The 25,243-nt window shown below is 48.0% G+C and overlaps 1 protein-coding gene across 4 annotated transcripts in view; it reads right to left on the bottom strand.

Moving 5' to 3' along the window:
• The window catches only part of MYO1H (myosin IH), a 68,660-nt gene that overhangs the window by 22,294 nt on the left and 21,123 nt on the right, over nt 1-25,243 (bottom strand). For 3 of the 4 annotated variants that reach the window (XM_081168482.1, XM_081168484.1, XM_081168483.1), the window contains exons 2-19: nt 19,608-19,769; nt 18,838-18,953; nt 17,527-17,725; nt 16,414-16,494; nt 15,587-15,766; nt 13,648-13,746; nt 12,109-12,222; nt 10,792-10,863; nt 10,580-10,699; nt 9,201-9,268; nt 8,464-8,569; nt 7,461-7,541; nt 6,532-6,623; nt 6,241-6,335; nt 5,303-5,349; nt 4,030-4,110; nt 2,615-2,720; nt 700-817 (exon numbers count right to left, since the gene is read on the bottom strand). In XM_081168482.1, coding sequence (XP_081024608.1) covers nt 700-817; nt 2,615-2,720; nt 4,030-4,110; nt 5,303-5,349; nt 6,241-6,335; nt 6,532-6,623; nt 7,461-7,541; nt 8,464-8,569; nt 9,201-9,268; nt 10,580-10,699; nt 10,792-10,863; nt 12,109-12,222; nt 13,648-13,746; nt 15,587-15,766; nt 16,414-16,494; nt 17,527-17,725; nt 18,838-18,953; nt 19,608-19,769 — 1,937 coding nt within the window. Of the gene's footprint in view, nt 1-699; nt 818-2,614; nt 2,721-4,029; nt 4,111-5,302; nt 5,350-6,240; nt 6,336-6,531; nt 6,624-7,460; nt 7,542-8,463; nt 8,570-9,200; nt 9,269-10,579; nt 10,700-10,791; nt 10,864-12,108; nt 12,223-13,647; nt 13,747-15,586; nt 15,767-16,413; nt 16,495-17,526; nt 17,726-18,837; nt 18,954-19,607; nt 19,770-21,838; nt 22,095-25,243 lie in introns of all 4 variants that reach the window. The other variant, XM_081168485.1, reaches the window with a different exon arrangement.

Below are 25,243 nucleotides of genomic sequence, written 5' to 3'. Positions count from 1 at the left end.
GTGACAGCAGCCCTTGCCCCCATGAGGCATTTGCAAGGGCTGAAGGTCCCTCTTTCCCACCGCTCTCTAAGGCTCTTCACCCAGTTCCTTCCCCAGCAGCTTAAGGCTCTGTCTGCTTCTCTCTCTTTCCTCGGCGTGTTCTAGACCACGGCGAAGGGAAACTGGTCGCAGCAAGAGGGGGAGACTCCCTGGCTTCTTCTCAACGCTGTCTCCTGGGCCCCGTCCTCTCCTGCCTCTGAGCCTGGACCGCTCTCCGCCACAGACTCTTCCTGCTCACCAAACCCTGTGGCCTCTTCCAGCACCCCCTCCTGCCAGTCTGCTCCCTCTGACCCCTCAGTGTCGTCCCACCCCCACTCCCCAGGCCCCAAACCTTCTTCCCTTGGGGGTCCCCAGCTGGTTCCTCCCACCACAACTCTGCGACCAACCAGTCCATGAAACCTCCCTTTGCTTTGCCAATAGGGCAGTTGGTGCAGTGAAAGTAAGAATGTAACCAAAGCCTGCTGGATCAGGCCAATGTCCTACCTAGACCAGGATCCTCTTCTCACAGAGGCCAACCACAGGCCTCTGCAGGAAGCCCCAAGCGGGACTGGAGCACAGGAGCAACTCTCCAGCAACTGGCGTTCCGAAGCCTTGCTGCCTCCAACCAGCCTCCAGAGTCAGAGGCAGTGATGCTTCTGGGGGGAGAGCTGTGGGCCTCACCTTTGCAGAAAGTGCTCATACTTCCGACGGTAAGCGAAGCCGGCTCGCCTCACTCGCAGGTGCTCCATCAGGCCCAGGTACTTCACCTGGTGCCTTATCAAGGAGTCATCAAATTTGTCTGCAAAAGACAAAACCCACACCAAGGACAAGAGGTTGTTGCTACCAGCTGGATGAGGGCACATGTGCAAACAGGGGCGGAGGAAGGGGGTGTGGTGGGTGCAGTCTGCCCCAGGTGACAAAATGCCGGGCGGCACTCGCTGCGGGGCCTGAGCCACACGTCTCTCCTGGGAGAGACACGGTGACTTGGGCGAACATGGACAGGCTCCACGCTGCCCAAACAGTCCGCCCGCTGCCCCCCCCCCAGTTGTAGGGCGGCTGAGTGGGAGGAGGCAGGCAGACTCTAGAGGCCCTGCCGTGCACCCCGCCCTGGGCGCGTTGCCCCAGGCACCCGAGCGGCTTCCTCCGCCGCTGTGTGCAAACTTTTAAGTTAAGAGAGAGAGAGAGAGAGAGAGAGAGAGAGAGCAGGCAACTGACCAAGGGAAGAGACTGGCCAAGCCACGAGCTCCCTTCTCCTTTTACACCATTAAAATACATATGGTTGTTGGAGGTCTTTTTTTACCAATTCAGTATATTTTCTTTTAATTGTCAAATAATTCTGTGTACATTGCGGCAGCCTTTGGCTATGTGCAATAAAACTGACTGAGACTGAGACTGAACAAAGCGACAGTGCCCTCCAGATGCTTTCCTTCACCCCCCCTCCCCTCATCTAGCTGCTAGGTAGCAGAACAACAGCCAGAGTTGTGTGTGTCAGCTGCGCTGGAAGCAGGCTGGAAGCTGGGGACACAGAGATGCAGAGATTTGCCTGCTCTGTGCTGGATCCAAAGCTGTGAGTCTGCTGCCCCCATTCCCAGGAAACCAAAACTGGGCAAGTGGCTGGAAACCGCTAGATTCTCACCACTTGGAGACTGGGATGGTGCCTATAGTTGCCCAGGGTTCAGTTTCCTTGGAATGGAGGTTACTAGAGACTGTGCTGTCTTTAGGATATATGGTTTTATTCACACACATATATACAACCCGAACATAAAACCAAGAGACTCACAGCATGAATACCCCAACAGATCTCACATCCCTGTTAGGTTTCTAGGGGGTGCCCCCTCTCAAGCCATAGCTTTGGCTTCTGCACACAGAGCAAGTGAAGCCTCTCCTTTCCAGCTTCCAGCTTCAGTCCAGGATAAAAAGAAAGACTAGCTCCTTGGCTTGTTCTTCTCCCACCCCAGGATGATGTGGCATCCAGCCAGATGACGGAGGTGGAGCCCTACGCCATTTCTGAAAGAGCATTGCAATCTGATTGTGTCCGTAGCAACACATCTGTCCTTCACCTGCTCTTTAGACATGTAAATGGAGTGTTTGCTGGCCTGGCTACAGCCACCATCTGGGCTAATCATTGCAGCAGTCCCTACAAACTACAGTCTTGCAGGCACAAAACCACAGGGTTGGTTGGGACCCAAAGAAATCATCCAAAACAACCCCTCAACCCAATAAGAATATATATTCTCCCAGAGATCCATCCTCTCGGTGGGAAAACCCAGACATGCACTCAGTTGTGCCAAGGAGGAACTGCATTTCTTACTTCTTTTAAAAGCCCCCCCCCCCCCGCCCGCGCGCCTTTCCTTATTCCAATTATAGTATTGGGCATTTTGTGGGGAAGGATAGACGTTGAAGAGGAAGGGAAGCTTGACCCTATGATTGCATCTAAAGCTAAAAGGTTTTCTGGTTAGTAGGTCTAGAACAGGTCCCCATCACCGGAGATCTCTGCCAGCCAGAGCAAAGAGATTTGCATATTATATTATTATTATTATTATTATTATTAACAACATAATGCACCCTTCTGCTGAGTTCCCAGAGACAACCTTACCAGCCGCTTTGTCATCATTGGGTTTAATGCATCGAATGTAGGAAGGTTCTTTCGACATGAGGATGTCTATCAAACTAGCCAGGCTGTTTTTGAACTGAGTTGCCACCTGAGCAAACAGAAAAGACTCATTCAAAACAGTTACACAGAATGTCACCTAGGAAGTACAGTTGCAAGAACAAATCATAAAAATGTAAAAATAAAAGTGTCCCCCTCCAATTAATACAGGATTGCTGGTGGGACTGTGAGTTCTGGGGACATCCTTCCATCTGTGGTGGGAACGCCCTCAGGTTTCATTACAGTGTACCTCGGGTTACATACGCTTCAGGTTACAGACTCCGCTAACCCAGAAATAATACCTTGAGTTAAGAACTTTGCTTCAGGATGAGAACAGAAATCGTGCTCCGGCGGCGCAGGAGCAGCAGGAGGCCCCATTAGCTAAAGTGGTGCTTCAGGTTAAGAACAGACCTCCGGAACAAATTAAGTTCTTAACCCGAGGAACCACTATATTTTGATCTCAAGCATACAAAGAAATATCTTAAACCATGTGCTCTGGCTTCCCCACAACTGTCATCTCTCCACATATTCCGAAACAGCATGTAAGCTTGTCTCCCAAAAGAGCTTTTGACGTGGATGTTAGATGCCGCTGGCATTTCAAAAGCACAGCAATTAACACCCCCCCGGGGGGGGGGGAATCTACATTTGTCCTTGTGGTATAAGAACTTAGGGACTCAGGCTATTGTAGGAAAAAATTACACATAAGCTGCGTGCCTCCAGGGAGGTGGAGGGTCCAGAGCACTTTCATGCCATCTGGATGGATTTTATTTCCTGTGCTTCAGACTCAAATGCCCCCGCATTCACCATCCATGCCACCTTGGGAAATACGGATGTCTCAGTTTATATTGGTATGTCTTTCCCTTAGTATTTATTGTCTGTTTGCATTGCATATGGTACTGCACTTTTCAGTTGTTAGCAAAGGCAATAAAGGTTTTTTTTTTAAATTAAGGCCCCCCCTCCCCACCACTTTCCACAAAACTGTGGAAGTTTCAAGCTACGTCACTTGAAGCTTGCATCAAGCTCAGCCCTGACATCTAGGCCCACATGTATGGGATAAACCAGGGGTCGGCAACACTTTTGGGGCATGGGCCGGTTTGCGATCCTGCAGACACCATTTCCAGCGCTCCTTGTGACGCGGAGGAGGCGTACGCAGCTTCCCATTGGCTTGAGGAGCTTCTTGCAGCCAATGGGAAGCCGCCCAGTGTCGCGGAAGGTGGTCCCCGCTCTGCTCCATGCCAGTTTAGTGCAGCACACAGGAGCCAACCGAGTGGGAGGTGGGGGTCCATGGGCGGGTTAAATGACCCCCATGGGCAACTTCCAGCCCATGGGCCTTAGGTTGCCTATGCCTGGGATAAACTCACAGTCTCAGGCCTCCTTCGGTTGTCCAGCTCCGTCAGGTGGAAACATTCTCTGAGGATCCCATTTTTTGACCTGCACAGCACCTGGGATCAAATGAAAATAAAGCAAAGTCACTGGGAAGATCAGAGCACGGGTGGCCTATTCAAAATTTGCTGGGGGAGGGAAATGATGCAAAATTTCTAGACGTGCATGGGGCACAGGAAGCTGGAGAAAATACACCTCCTTTAAAAATCATGGACATTTGGGGGGGGGGGGCATGGAAAATTTGCAAATCCCAAGTCAGATCTTGCTGTTAAAACGAATCATAACCCAAGCTTTGACTTTAGAAAACAAGAGGATTCCCATCAGAACATCGTGGATTCTCCTTTCAAGTCGCCAGAATTATCACACGTTGAGAGCGGTTGTGAGTGCCATTGTTTAGGCAGGCAAAACAGCAGCACCCAGCAGCTTGGGTGGAGGGAAATCCCTGAGGCTTGCAAATCTTTTTTTCAAAAGAAAGGCATGGGGTGGGGGGGGGGAGAATCCCAAAACAGTCTCCAAAGAGGACTGGGGTCTTCTGTGACCACAAAATGCAGACTGGCTGGCTGTTGAGCCTGGAGAGAGGAGGAATGCAAGGGCAGATTCGCAACAGGGGCTAACTTGGGGCTTCCAAGGATCTCCTCTCCAGACCATGGCTCATGTTTCAAATTTGCTTTTGGGCAATGTAAGATTGCTGGAGAGGAGAGAGGGGAGGGGGTCCACCACCAGTGCTGCAGTACACAGTAAATCTAGCTACCCTATAACCGGGGGGGGGGGAGAGATCGGGGGGGGGCGGTCAGTAAAAAAACCCCAGGGACTCAGGAGCCCTGTCTCACCCCCAAACTCTCTCTACTTATCTCCAATCAGGTAGTTTTATCTGTTGTTGCCAGACCAGACATCAGACCCCTAAAACATCCTTTGTTTTACATGAAATAATTTGTGTATTATTTATGTACTGGGTTTGTGTATTTAAATATCCAGTGGTACCTCAGTTTTCAAACGTAATCCATTCCAGAAGACCGTTGAAGTTCCAAAATGTTCGAAAACCGAACATTTACTTCCAGAAGCACTTACTTCCGTAAAACTCAATACGGAAGACGCATGGCACGTTCGATTTCCGAGACGTTCAAAAACCGAGGTACCACTGTATATGTAAGAACATGTGCCCATGTTGCTATTTAAATTAGCCATTGATGTCTCATAAATAAGACAGGATAGAAGCCCAAACAAATTAACATAATTAAAAGATGGGTTTACCTCTTTAAGGTTCCGGTACAGCAAGTCATTATTTTTCTCCAAGAATCCTGGAATTGGGGTGGGGTGGGGAAATCAAAGTGAATTAAAACACAAAAAATAATAGAATCATAGTGGCTAGGAGCTATTGATAGCTGTCTTCTCTGTGAAGCAAATCCCAAACTGATGCCCACCCCACATCTTGTGGGACTGAACTCCTCCTTTCTTCACTCCAGCAGCCCAAAAGAGTTACTGGAAATTTAGCCCGAGGATTAAACGTCGTGTGCTAGATGTAGCTAGTTAATGTCAGAACATCAGAAGAGCCTCCTGATCAGGCCGGGGGGGGGGGGCCCTCTAGCCCAGCATCCTGTTCTCACAGGGGCCACTCAGATGCCTGTGGGAAACCAGCAAGCAGCGTTTGGAAGCAACACTGCCTCTGACCAGGGGAGCCATATCTGTGGGGCTGTGGGGGCTGAGCTCCCAAAAAAATTTTCCGTGAGGGGGCCAGGCCCCCTCAATATTCTGCAGCCCACATAACGGAAGGAAGCCCAATGGGGCCTGCTACGCCCTCCAAAAAGCCCAGCGAGGCCTGCTGTGGCTGCAATGGGATCCGTCTGGCACCCACAATGTTGGGCAGAACCCGGCATGCCTGGCTCTGAATGTGGAGGCAGAGAATAGTTATTGTAGCTAGAAGCCATCCAAAACCTCCTGCTCCAAATTCGCCCAACGCTTTTTGAAAGCCACCCAAGTTGGTGGCCATCCCCGTCTCTTATGGGAGGGAGTTTCATAGTTTAACTACGTGTTGCGTGAAGAAGTGCTTCTTTTTACATGTCCTGAATCTTCCAACATTCCGTTTCATGGGATGTCACTAGGGATTAGTTCCGACACTCTTTAACCTGGTCTGGTGCCACCGCCAACATGGCACCTCCAAGCCAGCAGAGGCGGGGCTCTTGCTTTCTCACCGACAGTGCAATAGGTCACCTCGCCGGCATAGTGAAGAAGGCGGAAGTCCACCCAGTCAATGGATTTCCGCGTCTTCTGGTCAGCAAGCTTACGCCTGGAGACAGAAAGAGAAGAGGTCAAAACCTTTCCGTTCCAGACGCATTTGCACCTCCCTCAGGGTCAAAGAGAAGAGCCAGGTGGGCTGGGTAGGGCTAGGGGGTGCTCTGAACGCAGAAGGGCTCTCCTAGGAAGGGAAGGGCATGTGGGAAGCAGGTCTCCTCTGGGGGAGGTTACGGAGCGTAGGTGCATACGTCACGAAGTGGGCATGGTCTCCTACTTTCTCTTCCAACTTTTCCAGAAAGCTCAGGTCTGTCGCTTCTCCGGGCCGCAGGCATTCTTCATCCTGACACAGGAAGGAATATGAGAAGTCTTGCCTATTCTTCAGCTAGCCAAAACTGGATTTCTTCAGCGGGGGGGTGGGCACATTCTCCCCACACATTTAAATCACCATGACACCATTTCAAACAGTCAGGGGTTCCCCCAAAGGATTCTGGGAGCTGGGGTTTGGAAGGGGGCTCAGAGCTGACCTCTATTCCCCTCAAGTCCAGTTCCCCAGGATGCAAAATCCCACAAGTGCTTCTGAGAAGGACAGATTGAAATGCCTCCCTGGGCCACTGCCAAGTCTGATGAAGTTTCCACTAATGAGAGTCCTGGCCTCAGGTTGCCCATCTATAAATCATTTGGCTCCATTTCTCTGTCAGCAGGCAAGGAGGCATGCGAAAAGTTATCCATTCTTGAATAACTCCTTTTATCCCAGAAAACTCACCACTTTGGTGGTTTCCTGGGGGTGAGAGTACAAGTCCTTCGTCCATGGAGAAGGAGGAAGAGGAGGAGGAGCAAGAGAATGGCTAATGCCCACCATTGGAGGCAGTTGCGCTCCTGAAGCTGGAAGATGCAGGAAATGCCCTCGAGGGCTCTTTCCTCATGCTCTACCAACTGAGCTAACATGACTAGAAAGAAGATGTCGATCCCAGGCAGTCAGGCATCCCTGGGGTGTTGACACCACCAAACTAAAGCATGACTGGAATCGGTTTAACTGCTGCACCCAACTCAGAAAGAAACTTTGGGGCTGTAGTTTTGGAAGGGTGTGCGACTAATTCTCTATGAGAAACTCCCTAGCCATTCCCAGTATACTTTTGGCAGGAAGCCATGACTTTTAAACATGAATCTTCTCTCTTACCAGTATGGAAATGATCCCCTTGTGTTTCTCTTCCACGAGGTCACATATGATCTTGTTGTTGAAGTATGGGATTGGCTCCCACTGGAATGAGAAGCAAAAACAGAGACTCAAAAGGGCTTCCTGCAAAATTAAAAAGTCACACCTGATGCACATAAGTTTTCCATCAGCAAAAGCATCTCTGAGATCCAGGTGTGTAGGGATGGGCTATTTTGGGGACAGGAGTCCTTGGGACAATCTGAGGCTGAAGATCTGAGGTGAGATTTGTTCAGAGAATTCAAACAAGGAATTAAACTCCCTCTGGGCTGGAAAAGATTAACAAGGGGTGAGCTGCAGCAAAATGTTGCCGTATGAGGCACTCCTGTTTGGGTTTCCAAGCGCTTCATTCCATGTTACCCCCTCCTACCTTGTTTTCCACATACACCCCGCTAAAGCCCCCTTACCTTGGCATTCCATGGCCACACTGGGCACCCTCAAACCTCATTAGTTGCTTCGGGGGGGAGGTGCCTACCTTGAAGATTTTCTTTTCTGCTTCTGCAAACCTTGAGAGTCTCCCAAAACCAATGCCCCCCATCTCCATGTCCTATTTGGGTTATGCAAGGATTGGCAGAAACAGGAGCAAGAGGCTCTTCAGAAAACTAAAGTGGGGTCTCTGCTTGTGATGTGCCCATCCCACTTCCCCCTCTGGCAGACACATTCAGCAGGTTTGGATATTGCTTTGAAAACTGGCAACACCTGCTTTCGCTGTTTGGGGTATGGGGAACCTGTGTCCTGACCAATTTCCAGCAATGGTAGGGAGCTGAAATCTTCCAACATCTGGAAGGCCAGTGATGGACAGATCACGAATGACCAGATCATCTTAAGTCAACTTCACCTGTGTTTATTTGAAATTTCATTCAATCCACATGTACTTAAATATGTGTTTTATCTTAAGGAAGGATCTGACGGCAGACCAGGAAGGCAATAAGGAATCTCTTTTTGGGGGGGGGGGGTTTGCGGCCTTTACCTCAATGCCCTCCAGTTCATACTCCTCCTGCTCAGCCTTCAGGGTCATCTCTATCAGCAGTTGCTGTAGCTTCTCATTGCAGTAGTTGATACAGAATTGCTCAAAACTTGAGAGGAAATTCCAAGTGCAGAAAAGTCATTTGAAAAATATGGGCATTTAATTCTCAAACAGGAGCTAACGAGGGTAAACCCGTTTCTGCACTGCAGCTGCTTTAATACTGCTGGGTGGGGGGTAGGGTCTCATAGGACTGACAACTCTTCTAATCCTCCCCCCACCCCACCTGCCATGTCAGGGACAAGGAGTCCAATGTCAGAGAATCCAAGAACTGTAGAGCTGGAAGGGACCCCAAGGGTCATCTAGTCCAACCCCCTGAAAGGCAGGAATCACAGCTAGAGAGTTCCTGACAGATGGCCACCCAATCTCTCTTTAAGAACCTCCAACGAAGGGCAGTCCACCACCACTGATATGCAAGATTTCCATGTACAGGGATTTTAAATTTATTTCATTTTTACTTTTTCACCAAGGGCCCTTAAGGAAAACCACCCTGAGCAATTGGAAGTGGAAGAGCTTGCAAAAGATGTTCTCCTCCTTTAGGTCTCAATACTCATAAGTCAGCATTTTTTTGTAAATGCTGTGACCAGAAGCACATGGGGACCAGCCCAAAGTTTCCAGGCAGACCCACATAAAGCACATTGCACTAATCAAGCCTGGAAGTGACCAGAGCAAGAGTAACTTACCTGTTTGTCTCAAAAACCTCAAAGCCATAAATATCAAGCAGCCCAATCACAGTTTTCCTGGTGAGATCCTGCCAAGCAAAGCAAACAACAACAACAACAACTTAGGGGGATTAAATCCAAAACATCATTTTCAGTTACTTGGTTTCCATTTGTCAAATTTTCTCTATATATTTTTAAGCCTACAGGGAGCAGTCCTCCTCACCCTCCGCGGATCTTCTGAGTCCATTATGGGCAGGTAGTATACCTAAACACTTTGGGCCTTTGCTTAAAAACATATAAATGACTTCCTTTGACATTCCAGATTACTGTTTCTACATATTACCTCATTTTGTAATATACAGTAAATAAATTATTATTATTATGTCCCTGGTTGCATCAATTTTCTTATTCTCTTTATCAACAGGTAGTACTGGGACTAAGTTCAGAGTAAAGTTTTGTTATATATGTTGTGTTTACTATTATGTATTTCTTATTTGTCTAAGAAAATTTCTATAAAAATCAATTTATAATAAAGAATAAGTTATCAGAATATTGGCTTATTGAGCACTATGATCCAGAGTTATAAAACTCAGTTACAACTCTGGATTACAGTGCTCAGTAATTTTGATATTTTTGATATTTGTAGATATATTTTTGTGTTAATGTATGTTTCAGAGCTTTTATCTTTTTATTGTGAGTTGCTCAAAGAGGGATTTTTTGTAATAAGTTAAGTGGCCTATAGGGGACGCGGGTGGCGCTGTGGGGAAAACCTCAGCGCCTAGGACTTGCCGCTCACATGGTCGGCGGTTCGAATCCCCGCGGCGGGGTGCGCTCCCGTCGTTCGGTCCCAGCGCCTGCCAACCTAGCAGTTTGAAAGCACCTCCGGGTGCAAGTAGATAAATAGGGACCGCTTACCAGTGGGAAGGTAAACGGCGTTCCGTGTGTGCTGCGCTGGCTCGCCAGATGCAGCTAGTCATGCTGGCCACGTGACCCGGAAGTGTCTGCGGACAGCGCTGGCTCCCAGCCTCTAGAGTGAGATGAGCGCACAACCCTAGAGTCTGTCAAGACTGGCCCGTACGGGCAGGGGTACCTTTACCTTTACTAAGTGGCCTATAGATGGATAAATAAGTAAATAAAAGGACTTTTCCTATCTGGCTGCCCCTTTATCCATTGTTTAAGGGGGAAAGGTGGGCTATGCAGAAGAATACACTCTGTTCTGGCCAGGCCTCCCTTCCCCAGTCAGCACGGGACCCAGAGAGGGGGATGTGGCCCGTCTCTCACAGACTGGCTCCAAGGAGGAACAGTTATCTTGGAACGACTGCTGGATTGCCAACTGCAAACATGGTTTTAAAAAAATGTTTCAAAGGGTCACGTTGTATTAGCTACAACAAGAGACTCACCTTGTTTGCTAAAGAGCTGTTGATTTTGTTGACCAGCCAAGTAAATGTCCGCCCATAAATGGCCTTTGCCACTGCATCTCGAGCGTAAAAGGCCAGGTCAACATCCAGTGGACTTAAAACCTTTGGGGAGGAAGAGCACAATGGTGGGGTCACCTAGTGAATTGGCTACTTCAGTTCTTTGCAAGCAAATCAGGAAAAGCTTGTTAGCATACCTCTTCAAACCGGGCTTCAATTTTTCTGTGAGTTAGGGCCTCTTGCAGAATTGATAAGTGGACCCCCAAAAGCTAGAAAGAAAGAGAGGGGGGAAATGGACCTTAAATTTCAAAGTCTAGCAGTGCCTTTCATTAGGAGCAACCAAGATTTTGTACAAGCTTTAGCGTTCTCCATAATTCTTTTCAGGTGAGACAGGAAGTGCTCCTTGGACCTGGATCTGCCACCTGAGGCCACTGCTTCTCTCCAGCCTCCATTTCTCTTTTCTTTTCCCCAGGTGGTGGGGGCAGAGGAGGAGGAGGCAGGGGGGCAGCTGGGAATTCTGCCTCAAGCAGCAAAATGTCCTGGGCCAATTCTGCTCAGTATCATCTGAAGATGGAGAATGCAGACTGTATTAGGCTATACCTAGGTAGGATTCTGGGATGAAGCAACAATGGCTGCTCCATTTTTGCAAACACAAAATCTGGTTGTGTTACCCAAATCTGTCTTGATGCCTCAAGTGAAACACAGTTAAGCAGAGAACACAAATACAGACTCTGATGTTTTCCTTACATAAGTGAAGCCAGAGATTTAATTATGGTGGTCTACATGGTAAGGGGACGTGGGTGGCACTGTGGGTTAAACCACAGAGCCTAGGGCTTGCTGATAAGAAGGTCAGCGGTTCCAATCCCTGCGACAGGGTGAGCTCCCGTTGCTCAGTCCCTGCTCCTGCCAACCTAGCAGTTTGAAAGCATGAAGTGCAAGTAGATAAATAGGTACTGCTCCGGCAGGAAGGTAAACGGCATTTCTGTGTGCTGCTCTGGTTTACCAGAAGCTGTTTAGTCATGCTGGCCACATGACCTGGAAGCTGCACGCCAGCTCCCTCGGCCAGTAAAGTGAGATGAGCGCTGCAACCCCAGAGTCGGTCACAACTGGACCTAATGGTCAGGGGTCCCCTTTACCTTTTTACATGGTAAGGGCAATCAACTGAAGCCAAATGGCAAGTACCACCTAGCGGTTGGAGGGGACGCAACTCCTGAAATGTAAATGCCATGTTGAAGTGACAGAAAAACATATTCTTCTGGTAGTATGTTTTTGCTGCTTCCTAAATTACCAGGCAGCTGGCAGAAAAGGAGGTTCAATGCAGGTGAGCCTACCAGAGATCTCCCTGTGGGTTCCTTCACCATCTGAAGTGGATTAAAGCTGGATTAAATGGGGGAGGAATACAGAATGGCATTTTGATGATTTGGCATCATGTGGATGCAAATGAATAGCCAGAACCTAGGAGGGACTCCACTAGAAGCGGCTGCTCCCACCTGCCACCCCCACCATGAAGGTACCTTTGAGATCCACTTGATCTGGGAACCAGTAGTGATGATGGCATGGCCATTGCTATCCTCCTCAAACTGGATGTTTCCCAGATGCAGGACACTGGCAATTACTCCAAAGAGGTTCTGCGGACACAAAGAGTCAGGTGAGCACAAGAAAGGGTGACCAGCAGAAGAACAAACTCTGCATGGCTGGCAGAGCCCTTGCAGACCACCTGCCTCTTCAGAGGCTGAAGTGGGTATTACTCCAGTCTGCACATACCAGATAACCTCAGAAACGGCATTTCGCTTCCAATTTATGCTCTGCACCTGCCAGGCTGCAGAACACCACCTTCACAGCAGCAAAACAGAAGAGCCCTCCTGGATCAGGCCAATGCCCTGTCCAGTCCAGCCCCCTGCTCTCTCAGAGCAACGAGCTCTTGCTCCTACTTGGTTGCATTGCTGTTGATCCATGTCCGCTCTCTTTCAGCCTGCCTTCTTACTTTGTTTCTTACAGTGATGTGGGTGCACGCCCACTTTTCCTAGTGTGTCTGTGATAGGTTTGATAGGGGAATTTGGATCAGCTCCTATAGGTTTCTCAACACCAGGTATATGGTTTCTTCAACAGTGCATTTTTAAAACTAGAGAGTAAGTTCCCTTAAGCGCCCTCCATCTGGACTTCTTAGTCCCTTCTTCTAATTCAGAGGTCCCCTCACCCAAATGTTGGCCCACTGCCCTTGCTCAGCTGCTCCTTCCTCTTTACACAGAGTTCCTTTGTCACCACTTCCAACCTTCCAACCACAGTTTGATTCTTCCTTTCTCACTTGCTCTTTGATTTGTGCATGAACTTCATTTAGAGTTCTGTTCATTTGGGGACAGAATCCTAGAATGGAAGAGTTGGAAGGGACTCAAAGGGTCGTCTGCCATCTGCTAATGCTTTTTACAAGAGACTGAACTGTGTTACTCAGGCTCCCTCCCGGGACAGATAACTTTGGAACTTCATGACCTCGTTGCTGTGAGCCCCACCGTACTCCCTGCCCGCTTCTTCTTTGCTAGTGTTCAGAACCACTGGATGGCCCGCCAGGCATGTTTCAGCCTCCTGCTTCATTCCCCGTTTGTTCCAGGTCAACTGGTACTTTAATGCCCATAAATGTTATTGTTTCATTAGTTATTTAGTTTTTCAGGGACAAAGACCTCAGGGCTACGCAGCCATCTTGCTCATGAGCAAGCCATATCCAACTTAGAAGTGTGAGGAGCGGAATCTCATTTTACATGCAGGGGAAGTAGCATGGCTTCCTGGCTCCGGTAGAAAGTCCCTGGCTTAGTGCTCAGCATCTCCAGGGAGAGACCCTGCCCAAAACCCTGAAGAGCAGCTGCCAGTTTGCAGGCACTAGTGAGCTCAGCTGGCCAGTGGCCTGTTGCCCTGCAAGGCAGCTCCCTATGCTCCACTCAGCTCTTGACCAAAAAAAAGCTTGCTGGCTTCTACAGGGATTCCAGTTTCCTTCCATCACTAAGCAGGGGCCCACTTCCAAGCAACGCCCCCTTCACCTGCCCCCCCCCCTTTGTCTGTACCTCAAGGTCTCTCGCTTTGAAGTCAATGACAGTGAAAGCTTTGTGCACCGTCCTCCAGTCACTCCTGTCGTTGATAGAAGACACTTTGGCACAGTGCCCCTGTTGTGGGGAGAGGGGGGTGGCATGAGAAACTTCTGCACAGGCAAGGAGCATGGCGGGGTCTGGGATTGAAGTGGGTGAGGCTGGAGGTTTAACCCACACAGAGACACAAAGGGCTGAGCCACCCTATCCTTTTGCCCAGCTCTTTCAAGGCACAGGTCTGCGCTTGAAAGCTCAGAGTCCAAGTGCTCTTTATTTCACCCATGAAAAATCCATTCTTTAAAACTGGAGCACAACAAACGGCAATTTGGGTTTTCCAGGGAAAGCCATTTGCTCCAATTCAGCATTAAAGGGCAGGTTTTCACAGGGAAAGCTCTGGAGAAAAAAAGGGGGGGGGGGAAGCGCTTGAATACTGAGCTTTCAAGCACCTGGAAAGCGTGGAGGAAAGGCAAGTGTAGAAAAGCCAAAGCTTACGGGGTGAGGATAAAATGAGGGTGGGGAGCGCCTTCCAAGTGCCTTCCTGAGCTCTTTGGAGGAAAGGCTAGATACAAAGACCACACATGCATACAGTACATTTGGTTGCCTTCCATTTGGCAGCTTGGAGATACAGTCCGGCCAGAGCATAGGAAGAGCCCGGCTGCTGGACTGGGCAGGAGGCCAGCTGAGTCCCGGCTCCTCTTTCACACAGTGGGTGACCAGAGGCAAAACATGAGAGCAATGCAGCCCACACGAATGCAGGTATGAGAACAAAACGCAGGTGGTGCACATTTCAAGGAGTGCCCACTTATTTCGCACATCCTCAAACAAGATGCAGACCAAAATACAAATATCTTTGGAAAACCACGCTTTTCTAAATTTTGTGGTGCAGAGAATAATGAGGATATTAGGGCTATGTGAGCATAAGGATACATATTTTAGTGATAGCAATGTAGAACAAATAATTTTATTCCAGGAAATTGCTTGCAAAAATGTGTAATGAGGAGATTCACACTAAAATTCTGACAAAAAAATTAACGTGTTTTTTTTAACAGTGAGGCAGAAGTTTTGATAAACTGAATTTAAGAATGGGAAAATGGAGAAACCAAAGCTGATAGACTCATCCACCCTTAATTCTGTCTGTGTTGATGCTCAGTTGTATTTTTGTTCTTGGTCTGCTCGGGATCATATACACTACACATACAATATTTTAAAAACTGAGCATTCCTTTGAAGCAGCAGAATAACAGTTTACAAATAAAATAGAATGGGAATATTCCTTTCTCCCTTTTCTAAATCAAGGCCCACTGCTTGAGGTCCTTGGGGTCCTCTTTCCTGAAGCAAATGCTGAGTTTGTGCTGAGTGGCACACACAGCCTGACCTACTGCAAGCACTTGCTAAACAGCGGGGCATGGAATAACTTTTATTGCACCCTGAGAAATAGACGAGTGGCTGCCATGAGCTCAAAGCACCTAACCAAAGGAGGATTTCTGGTGTGCTTCTGGGAGAAGCAAGGACCAAAACAATAAATTGCAGTCCCATCCTCTCTCCTGCTGTGTGCCTGACACCTTCCTGCATCATCTGGTGTGAGTGTGACTGAGACACTGGATTATTTCCTTTGCAGAGTGCAAAAAGATTTACCCATCCACAGTAGGGCCTGTTTTCACTCTGTCTACCAAAGACACTGTTCTGGGTTTGGTCCCTCCCAAATCAGGAAGCCTGCTCAGATCAGCAACTCTTGCAGAACCCACCACGGGTTGGGTGTGCTCCTCTGATGGCTGGGAATCCAAGCCTTTTGGGGTTCTAAAGAGTAAGGTGTGCCTCTGTTATTGGGTTGAAACTGCATGTTTCAGTAGTTACCGGAGAAAGCTGGGCATAGAGAACAGAGCTGTTAAGAAGGGGGCACACAAAGAGCCCCCCACAACCTGAATTAGGTACATGTACTTCTGAGGGTTGCGTTCCAGGCCGAGGTCATGGAGCAAATCCTCTTCCCCGCCTTCCAGCAACTGGTAGAAGATGTGGAAGTTCCGTTCCCCAGGATTTTGGTAGACAACACGGGACTTCTCTATCAGGTAGCTGAGGATATGCCCACCAACAGGAGCTCCCTGGGAAGAAAAGAACAAAAAAAACAAAAGGAAAGAGAGAGAATGTGATAACAAATGAAGAGCCAATGGAGCCCATCTGGTCCAGCATCCTGTTCTCACAAGTGGGCAACCTAAAGTGGAGGCAGAGCATAGAAAGAGCTTCTCCACACGTACCTTTTGCCTGGCTCTTTCCAGGCACAGGTGCACACTTAAAAGCTCTGTGTCTGAACATAAATTTCAGAGGGTCTACTGAGTAAAACCTAGACGATGACTATCCCCTGTGTAGAGTTCTGGTTCCACTGCACCTCAAAAATGGACAGAGAAATGAAGAAGGGATGGCTGAATTGTCTCAAGTCACATGGAAGCATCTCATGGCACTAAGAAGTCACCTTCACTTAAGCAAACAGTCAACCCTGATGTGAGCCAGTGTGGAGGAGTGTCTGGCTTGGCAGGGGGAGATCCAAGTTCAAATCCCTGCTGAGCCATGAAGCTCTCTGGGAAATGCTAGGTCAGTCACTCTGTCAGCCAACAGTGTCAGCGTGAGGATAAAATGTGGGAGGAGAACGACATTTGGTTTCTTCAGGGGGAGTGGCGCATAAGTGGCTCTTATAGCAGACCACTGCAAATCCCCCTATTCCAAGTGAAAGAAAGAAAGAAAGATGCTTTACCTTAAAGTCAAACTGGATGTCCATGTACTTTCCAAACCTGCTTGAATTATCATTCCGTAAAGTTTTTGCATTTCCAAAAGCCTACAGATTAGCACAAACAAAAAAGGAGGTCTTTTGGTGTTCCCCTCCCCTCTCTTCCTCCTCGCCTTGTTCAGTCCTTGAGTTGTTCTTGTTAGTTGCGCTGATCATTCAGTGCCACCCACATCACCCCTTCCCCTTTTCTCCCCCCCCTTGCATTCCAGCATTTCCCCACTCTTTTTCAAAATTTCATTTGTTTATTAAAGCTTTTCTATCCCACTCCTCATTGCAAACAATTTCAGACAGGGTTCCAGATTAAAAATGCAATGCCTCATCATGAAGCAACCGCATGAAAGACAGAAAGATGAATAAACTGCAACCAGGGCACTCACCACACCTCAAGGGTCCCTAAACACCAGGGAGGTTTCCACAGGTGCCAAAAACCCACTCCAACTGTTTCAGCGGCTGTGTTTTACTCAGATTTCAGTTAGGATAAATACATCCTGACAGCAAGGAGCCCATCTTGGTTTTAATGCTTTTTTCTATGGCTTAGGCCCAGCAGATGAAAGACCCTATTCTCCTAGATTAACCTCTGAGATCTTGGAGGGGGCTTCTCTCGGTCCCCCCACCGTCACCGCTTGGTGGGGACGCGGGAGAGGGCCTTCTAGGTGGTGGCTGCTCCCAAACAACTTTGGAACTAAAGACGCTAGACGGGCTCCCTCTTTGTTATCCTTCTGCCAGCAGGTGAAGACTGTTTTTATCCCAACAAGCTTTTTTTAAGGAAAGGGCTTTAACAGTGCTGTGCTGTTTTTACTATTTGTCTTGTAATAGATTTGTTTTATATTGTATTTATTCTATTAAGAATTCAGTTACTTTTTGATGATTATCTTTTATATGATTTTAACTTATTATATTTTAGCTGTATTTTTAAAATTTGTGTAAGGGAAAAGCCTGGATGATAATAATAATAATGTAATTTGTATCATGCATTTTACTGTTTATGTAAACCTCCTAGAGAACTCTGCTGGGTAGGCAGCGGACAAAATCTTGCTGCTCTCGCCTCTGATGTGGGAGCAAGGTGCATTTCCTGCTTACCTCCAGAACAGGGTTGGAGAGCAGGAGCCTGTCTCGGACGACCTGCAGTTGCTCTGTGGTAGGGCAGGTCATGGCAAAATACTGAAGGATCTTCTTGGAAGCTTCTGTTTTCCCAGCACCGCTCTCCCCCGAAATCAGGATGAAGTGATTGTTGTACTCTGTACACATGACCCGGTAGGCATTGTCGGCTATGGCATAACTGGAAAAGGACCAAACACACACACTGGTCACAGTGACAGCCTTCTCAGAGTTAAGTAAAACAATGCCAGGCACCTTCAGAAGCTAGAAGGTTTCAAAGCATCCTTCGTCACTTAGGCAGGTGGATTCTATTTTTATTTTTAAAATTACATTTATATTCCACCTTTCCTCCAAGGATCTCAAGGTGGCGTACACAGTTCTCCTTTTCATTTGATCATCACAACAACCCTGTGAGGCGGGTTAGGCTGAGAGATGCCAGTGACTGGTCCAAGAACACCCAGGGAGCATCATGGCTGAACTGGGATTTGAACCCTGGTCTCCCAGGTCAGAGTTCAGTGCTCTAACCACAACACCATACTGGCTGAATCAGTCTATCACCAGCCAATTGCACATGTCCTTTCTGTTCAATTTCCTCATTAATTTTACAGACACATTAAAAAATGTATAAAAATCTGTATTTAGATTCATACTTAAACTCTTACTTAGGATTACTCAAATGTAATCCTAAAATGCACACTTTTTAAAACATACATTTTGGTACATTTTTGAGACAATAGTTTAAATGGCAAGATTTGGAGAAGTGTGAAATCTGAAGGTTAATTACCAGTGCTATTTTTCTAGGGGGAAATGGTGCTGGAACGAAGGCTGGGTGAAAGCCCTGACAATAACATTCCACTTCACATATTAGTCTGGGAGCTGCAAATTTGGTGCTGCTACTTAAAAATGTGGATAAAGTAAAATTCTCCTCCAGCCACGTTTTACACAACAATTTCCTTTCCTCCCCCCCCCCAATATTCTGCATTGTTATTTCCCAACAGCTCTATTAACTATGTTTCTGGAGTCAGCCCTGTGTGATGCTACTTACTCCCTTACAGTGGTAGCATTTTTTTTATGCCAGGTATTTAAAAACGAGTCTTTTGTTACACTGTCCACAAATTAGCGTAAACTTTTTGGAAGGTGCAACAGGCTCCACACCTACTCAACTACAAGCAGTAACTTAGAACCATAGCAATATAAGGATTTTGCCATTTAAAATCTAATTTGGTTCTTTAAAATCTGGGTGGGAGGAGACTTGCGCAAGCAGACACCTAAGAAAGTTGGCAACGTGCTTACATGTGTGGTGGCAGCTCAAAGAAGTTCACCCCTTTGTATTGCTCCATCTGCTTCACCGTGTAGATGCCCAGCTCTTTGTAGGGATTCACAGACACCAGGAGAGTGCCAATGTACGTCTGAGGGGTAAGGAACAAACGCCACAAATAAGGACCCAAACAGCCACAGGGATGAGGGGGTCTGTCCATTGCAGGTTATCTCCGTTTCTCAGTTTTCCAGCCTTAAGTGCAAGCTCTCCACTTTTACACACCATTTTGCAACGCAATTTGTGTGCAATTTTGCCTAATTCATAAACATTTTTGTAAAGCAACATTTTGTAAAGAGTACATCCTGGTATGTCCCACCACCGATGCCCATCAACAGGCATGAGGGAAGAGCACGTGGGAAATAAAACAAAGAATGGTTTGTCTGAATGCCTTTGGAACAAGGCATGGTCAGAGAAACAAATGCTGGCTTTGTGTTATGCTCGAGCCAGGCAAAAGCCAGGAAGGGGCAGAGCCCATGCAGAAGGTCCAAGGCCCACGGCCCTGCCATCGTGGCCCATGGCCACTGCTAGCCTTGTCCTCCATGAATTGGTCTGATCCTCTTTTGAAGCTACCCCAGGAGGCCCAACACTCCTGTTCTAGTTCCACATTTCCTCTCCACATCTGGAAGAGACACCAATCTAACAGAACAGCAGGCATCCCATAATAACCACCCATCACCACCCCTTTCTTCATAAGACAGCTCATGACCAACTGGAGCATCCCTAAAGCAGCTCAGAGTGCAATTACATAGATGAGGTTCTCCTGATATCGCTTGCGAAGGTTGTCCAAGAAGGCATTTTCACTCGTGTGAGAATCCAGAAGGACGAAATCTTGAATCCCAACTCTGTCCCGGGCCACGAGAGCCCCTTCCATGTTCAGCTTGTAGGGCTTCCTCCACGCTGCTTCAATCTGCAAGGGGCAAGGGGGGGGGGAATTGAATCAAGGATAGCTAGAACAGCACAATTTCTCCAAGAGAATTTGGGTACAAGAGGGGGATTAAAGTACAAAGCAACTTCCGGCAGGGCATCTTTGACACCACCTGCTAGTTTTCAGAGATGGAAGAGAACCGATGAGTGTAGGAGAATGGTTAGAGTGCTGGACTAGGACCCCAAGAGACCAGGGTTCAAATCCCTCCCTCAGGGTGACCTTGAGGGGCCAGCCAATGCCTCTCAGCCTCACCTATCTCACAGGGTTGCTGCAATGATAAAATGGGGAGGGGGAAAACAATGCACATCACCTTGAGCTCTGGTGGCACGGGAGGTGGCATACAAATGTAACAAATAAATAATAAATACATTTCTTACATGTCAACCCCTTTTTCAAAGACTCTGGACAATATAGGTATATATAAAATTACTATTTATATATTTACCGCGTTTCTATCCCCCTTTCCTCTCCACGACCAAGTTGGGATCAGAACCCTGATCTCCCGGTCCTAGTCCAACACTCTCATGGCTGCATCCCGCTGTCTCTCACGTCTGCCGGCAAAAACTTGACTTCATAAAGGACTATGGTATATTTGTTAGTAGCCACAACATACTTTTTTACCTCATTTTTATTTTTATTTTTATTTTTGCTGCTGTCCCTCTAGAAATAATTTGACACAATCATCCCATTATACTTTTATTTGGATGTCAGCCAGGCTTGTGAATTATCCTGGAAGCAGCCTTGTGTCTTCCAGAAACCAGCATTTACTTGACCTGCAAAGCTGCACAAACACAACTTTTTTATTCTCTTTTATGGTTTCCAAAATTCATTTAGAGTCTGCATTGAGAAGAAAACACAACGTTTCTTCTCAAGGCTGCAAAATTTGGGAGTGATGACAATTTTTCTAACTGGAGCAAGATTAATAAATTGTAAACCCTTTGGAAAAGCAATGAAACAAAATCCATCCGATTCAGCCTATTTACTCACTTATTTGCACTTAAAACTACAATAATCAGAACTAGAGAAAAACCTTTTTGCAAAGTTCTCCTGCCTCATGCATACTACAAGCAACAAGGAAGTTTTTCCTAATGTTTAATCAAAATCTCCTTTCTTGTCATTTGAATCTGTTGGAATCTCCGTCTCCTCTTCTCTTCTATGCACACTTTTCATCCGTCTCCCTTAATTGCCAAGAAATTATTTGGAATTTGGAACGAGGCCACCAGCAAGATGTCTGCAAGGCAGAATCAGTATTACCATCACACTGCAGTTTAAACCATAAGTAGCACGGAGCGCACCAGAGTCCCTGCAGCTGTAAATTTGGAGACACCGCAATTTGGTCTAGAAGTTCACCGTCGGGAAGCAATTGGTTCCCCTCTTAATCGTCATTCTGCCCACTGAAACACTATTTTGCACCTCAAGGTACTACTTAAAACAAAAACAAAAAGTGATCTCACAAAAACCCTGGCGCCTGCCACTGCCTTGGTCCAAGGCTAACCATTTGTAAATATTCTGGTTTGTAGCTCATTTTCTTGGCCGCTTTGCAGCTTAATAGTTTCACAGCAGTATTTGGCCAGGATTCCTTGCTTCCACTGCCACTTGCTCGATGGCAGGTTTCTCCAGCCTGGCTCCCCTCTGGCTGTTTTGGGCCAACTAGGACTTATGGGAGTTGTAGTCCAAGCAGCACAAGGTTGGGAAGGCTGTCCTAAGACACTGCTGTCCTCTTAAGTTAATTCAGGAATCCACCTGAGTTCTCCACAAGTTGAACAGATGTGCTCTGCCAAAGGAGAGAGGTGGTGGTGGTGATGATGAGGATCAGGGCCCCCAGATTATTTGCACGGAGGCCTGGAACTCCTGCCCCCCAAAATACACTTTTAAAGATTTGCTTGCAGGTCTGCCAAAATTTGCCCCATGCAGATTCATGGGCACTTGCCATTTTTAATGGGAATTTCAGACACAGGCTGTGCCACAAGGTCTTTTAAGGATCTAGCTGGGCACAGCTGTGTTCCAGGGGGGCGTCTGCTGGGGCTTCAGCCTCCCCCGCGTTCCCTTACCTGGCAGGCCTCGGCTCCCTCCTGCGATTCTCCTCTGCCTGTTCCGCAACGCAGCCCTTTCTAAAGTGAGCCAGCTGGACTTTAAACATATTGTTGCAATCTCTGCCCTGACTGGGGATGCTGTTCCGCCAATGGGAACTCATGGCCATGGTTGGAAGGCAGTGAATTGGACAGGGCGTCTTTCTGTGCAAGGTTTTTATCGGAGCTTGCTGGCCACCACAGGGTCATGAGATGAGCAAAATATATTTTTCATCACCTTGGAGGAGAGAGAGAGAGAGATTCCGAGTGGCTCTTAGAAACAGATCTTGCTCATCTGCACCTGCAGCAGAGAAAGGCTTGCTGAACAGATCACAGGGACATGGCCAGCCTTTTCAGGTGCTGTAAAGACTCTTTCACAGGTTCCAGAAAACTAATTCAGCCCTGAACACACACCTAGGAAGTTATCTGTCAAGCAGGGATGGGGGTGGGAGAAGAAATCCATTCAATTCACATTTTACCTAATTTACACATCCCAAACCAGTAAGCGAACTGGGACACAGCCATCTATCAAAATCTGCATTTCTCCAAATTTTTTAATGCTGTTCTTTGGCCAAAAAGTGTGCAAAGATATGTGTAAACTGGTGAAAATTCCTTGCAAAAATTACATATATTGGGATAAATGTACACAAAAAATCATATTTATTTTCATGCAGATTATTTTTTCAAAAGGTCACTGATGCAGAAATGTAGCCAGCTGAATTTAAGGTTGGAAACTGAGAAACTGAAAGAAAGCAGATATTGACAGATTCACCTGGCTCTACTGTCGGGGAGAATGTCTAAGTGACAGAATTTGGGGCTGCTTTACATGCACCCCATCATGACAGGCCATTTGCTCAATTTATCTGTGAAGCAGTTTGGGAGTCTGCTGCTGCTGCTGCTTTTCACTTTTGCCTGGCTGAGCCCACCTTGCGCGCTCATTTAGTAGCTCCTCCTCCCCCTCAAAATCTCACCCACAAGCACACCCTGCGAAGGCAGCATCCTGCAGGTGCCTTCCCCACATGCCAAGCCCCACCTGCATGGGGAAGGGCCTGCAGCAGACTTCCCCAACCTGGGGCCCAGAAGCCAGCAGGGCCAACTTTCAGAGATGATGGGAGTTGTAGTCCAAAATATCCAGAAGGCAATAGAAAACACGTGTGCTCCCAATCCTCATGGGGATGCTGTGCCACCCACCCTCCTGCTTTCCTGCATCTCGCGCTGCCTTTTCCCGCAGAGAAACTATGAGCAGAGAATCACAGAACTGCAGAGCTGGAAGGGACCCCAAGGGCCAACCCCCTGCAGTGGAGGAATCGCAGCTCAGGAATCCCTGGCAGATGGTCGTCCAGCCTCTGTTTAAACCCCTCCAACAAAGAAGAGCCCACCACCTTCCCAGGGAGTCGGCTTCATTGTCAAACAGCTCTTCCTGTCAGAAAGCTCTACCCAACAGCAGACTGGAATCTTCACTAACTCACTGGCCTTCTGAAAACGTCACTCTCTGCCTTCCTAAATCTGCTGCGTGAATACTCTCCAGGGCTGCTTCCCAGGGCTTCCGGTGAAGCAAGACTGCACCTGTTCTTGCATGCAGAAGGTCCCAGGTTCAATCCCCAAAGAGAGCCCAGCCAGAAGCCCTGGAGAGCTGCTGCCAGCCAGTGCAGGCAGTACTGAACTGGGTGGTCCAATGGACTGACTCGCTAGAAGGCAGCTTCCTTTGTTCCTATGCTGACACAGCCTGGGGTAAGGGTGGAGAGAGGAACACAAAATAAGAGACTAAAGTGCCTCTGACCATGTGCAGAGTTGCTCTCTCCACTGTACAACTCTTTCAATCCTGTCCACATCTAGGGTTAGAACAGCCAAGGCTTCTCATTCGACATTGTGGCAGCTTCAGCCTTTCCCCTTTTCCTCCTAGGAAATAACTGCTTCTTTCCCGAAGGTCCCAGGCCTGGCTGACCAGGAGGCTCGGCCAGCCCCTCTCAAGGGGCACTGAGAGTATGAAGACCAACACACTGCTCTGCACTTACCCTCTCTGAGACCAGGCCTGGCTGACCAGGAGGCTCGGCCAGCCCCTCTCAAGGGGCACTGAGAGTATGAAGACCAACACACTGCTCTGCACTTACCTTCTCTGAGACCAGGCCTGGCTGACCAGGAGGCTCGGCCAGCCCCTCTCAAGGGGCACTGACAGTATGAAGGCCAACACACTGCTCTGCACTTACCTTCTCTGAGACCAGGCCTGGCTGACCAGGAGGCTCGGCCAGCCCCTCTCAAGGGGCACTGACAGTATGAAGGCCAACACACTGCTCTGCACTTACCTTCTCTGAGACCAGGCCTGGCTGACCAGGAGGCTCGGCCAGCCCCTCTCAAGGGGCACTGAGAGTATGAAGACCAACACACTGCTCTGCACTTACCTTCTCTGAGACCAGGCCTGGCTGACCAGGAGGCTCGGCCAGCCCCTCTCAAGGGGCACTGACAGTATGAAGACCAACACACTGCTCTGCACTTACCTTCTCTGAGACCAGAGAGAGAAAGGAGTGAGTGGCCTTTGAAATCCCAGGAGCTGCCTACTGGATCAGATTTCTCTCACCTATTTCTTTTCACGGAATTACCCCTCGGGCAAATTGCTTCCCTTCCTGCCATCCTTGGACTGCCACAGCTGCACAAGGAAGTGCTCAGTTCCCACTGAAACATTTCCACTGACTGCAGTTAGAAGCCATCCCATTAAGGGCAGGGGGGGGCAGGGAGATTCTCATCATTTTCTCTGCCATCCAAAACAGCATTGTCTCAAGGACGGCTGCCTTCCTGCAGCCAGGGACCCTGGCTCAAGCGTCTCACGGAGGCCAAGCAGGCACCAGAAATGCCTGCTCAAGGAAAGCACCTGCCCCAAGTTGGTCAATACTGAAAGGACCCAGGGTGCAGGGCTCATGTGACACAAATCTATATAAGCTAAATTATATTACATTAACAACAAACAATAATAATTATGTTACCAAGCCTTCACCAGCAGGCCCCAGGCTGGGTTACACCAACTCAACATTCAGAATTCAAAGCAGTTAAAGCATATTGCATTTGCAATAATAGGTGGGTCCTGAAAACACACATAGAATCATAGAATTGTAGAGTTAGAAGGGACCCAACGGTCATCTAGACCAACCCCCTGCAACACAGGAAACTCAGCTAAAGCATCCATTATAGATGGCCATCCAATCTCTGCTTAAAAACCTCCAAGGAAGGAGTGCTGAAGAGGTACATCTTCAACATTTGCCCAAAGCTGTTCAGTGAAAAAGGCAGGTGCACCTCTGTGTAGAGGGACCTCCACAGCTGAAGGGCTGCCACAGAGAAGGCCCTGCTCTGGGCTGCCACCACCCCAAGCCTCTGATAACCTACGCATTTCAGGTG

Source organism: Podarcis bocagei (genome assembly GCF_964188305.1).
Source record: "Podarcis bocagei genome assembly, chromosome: 13".
Lineage (NCBI taxonomy): Eukaryota > Metazoa > Chordata > Lepidosauria > Squamata > Lacertidae > Podarcis > Podarcis bocagei.
The sequence above is the reverse complement of the archived record's forward strand: the minus strand, read 5'-3'. Positions and strand labels throughout refer to the sequence as shown.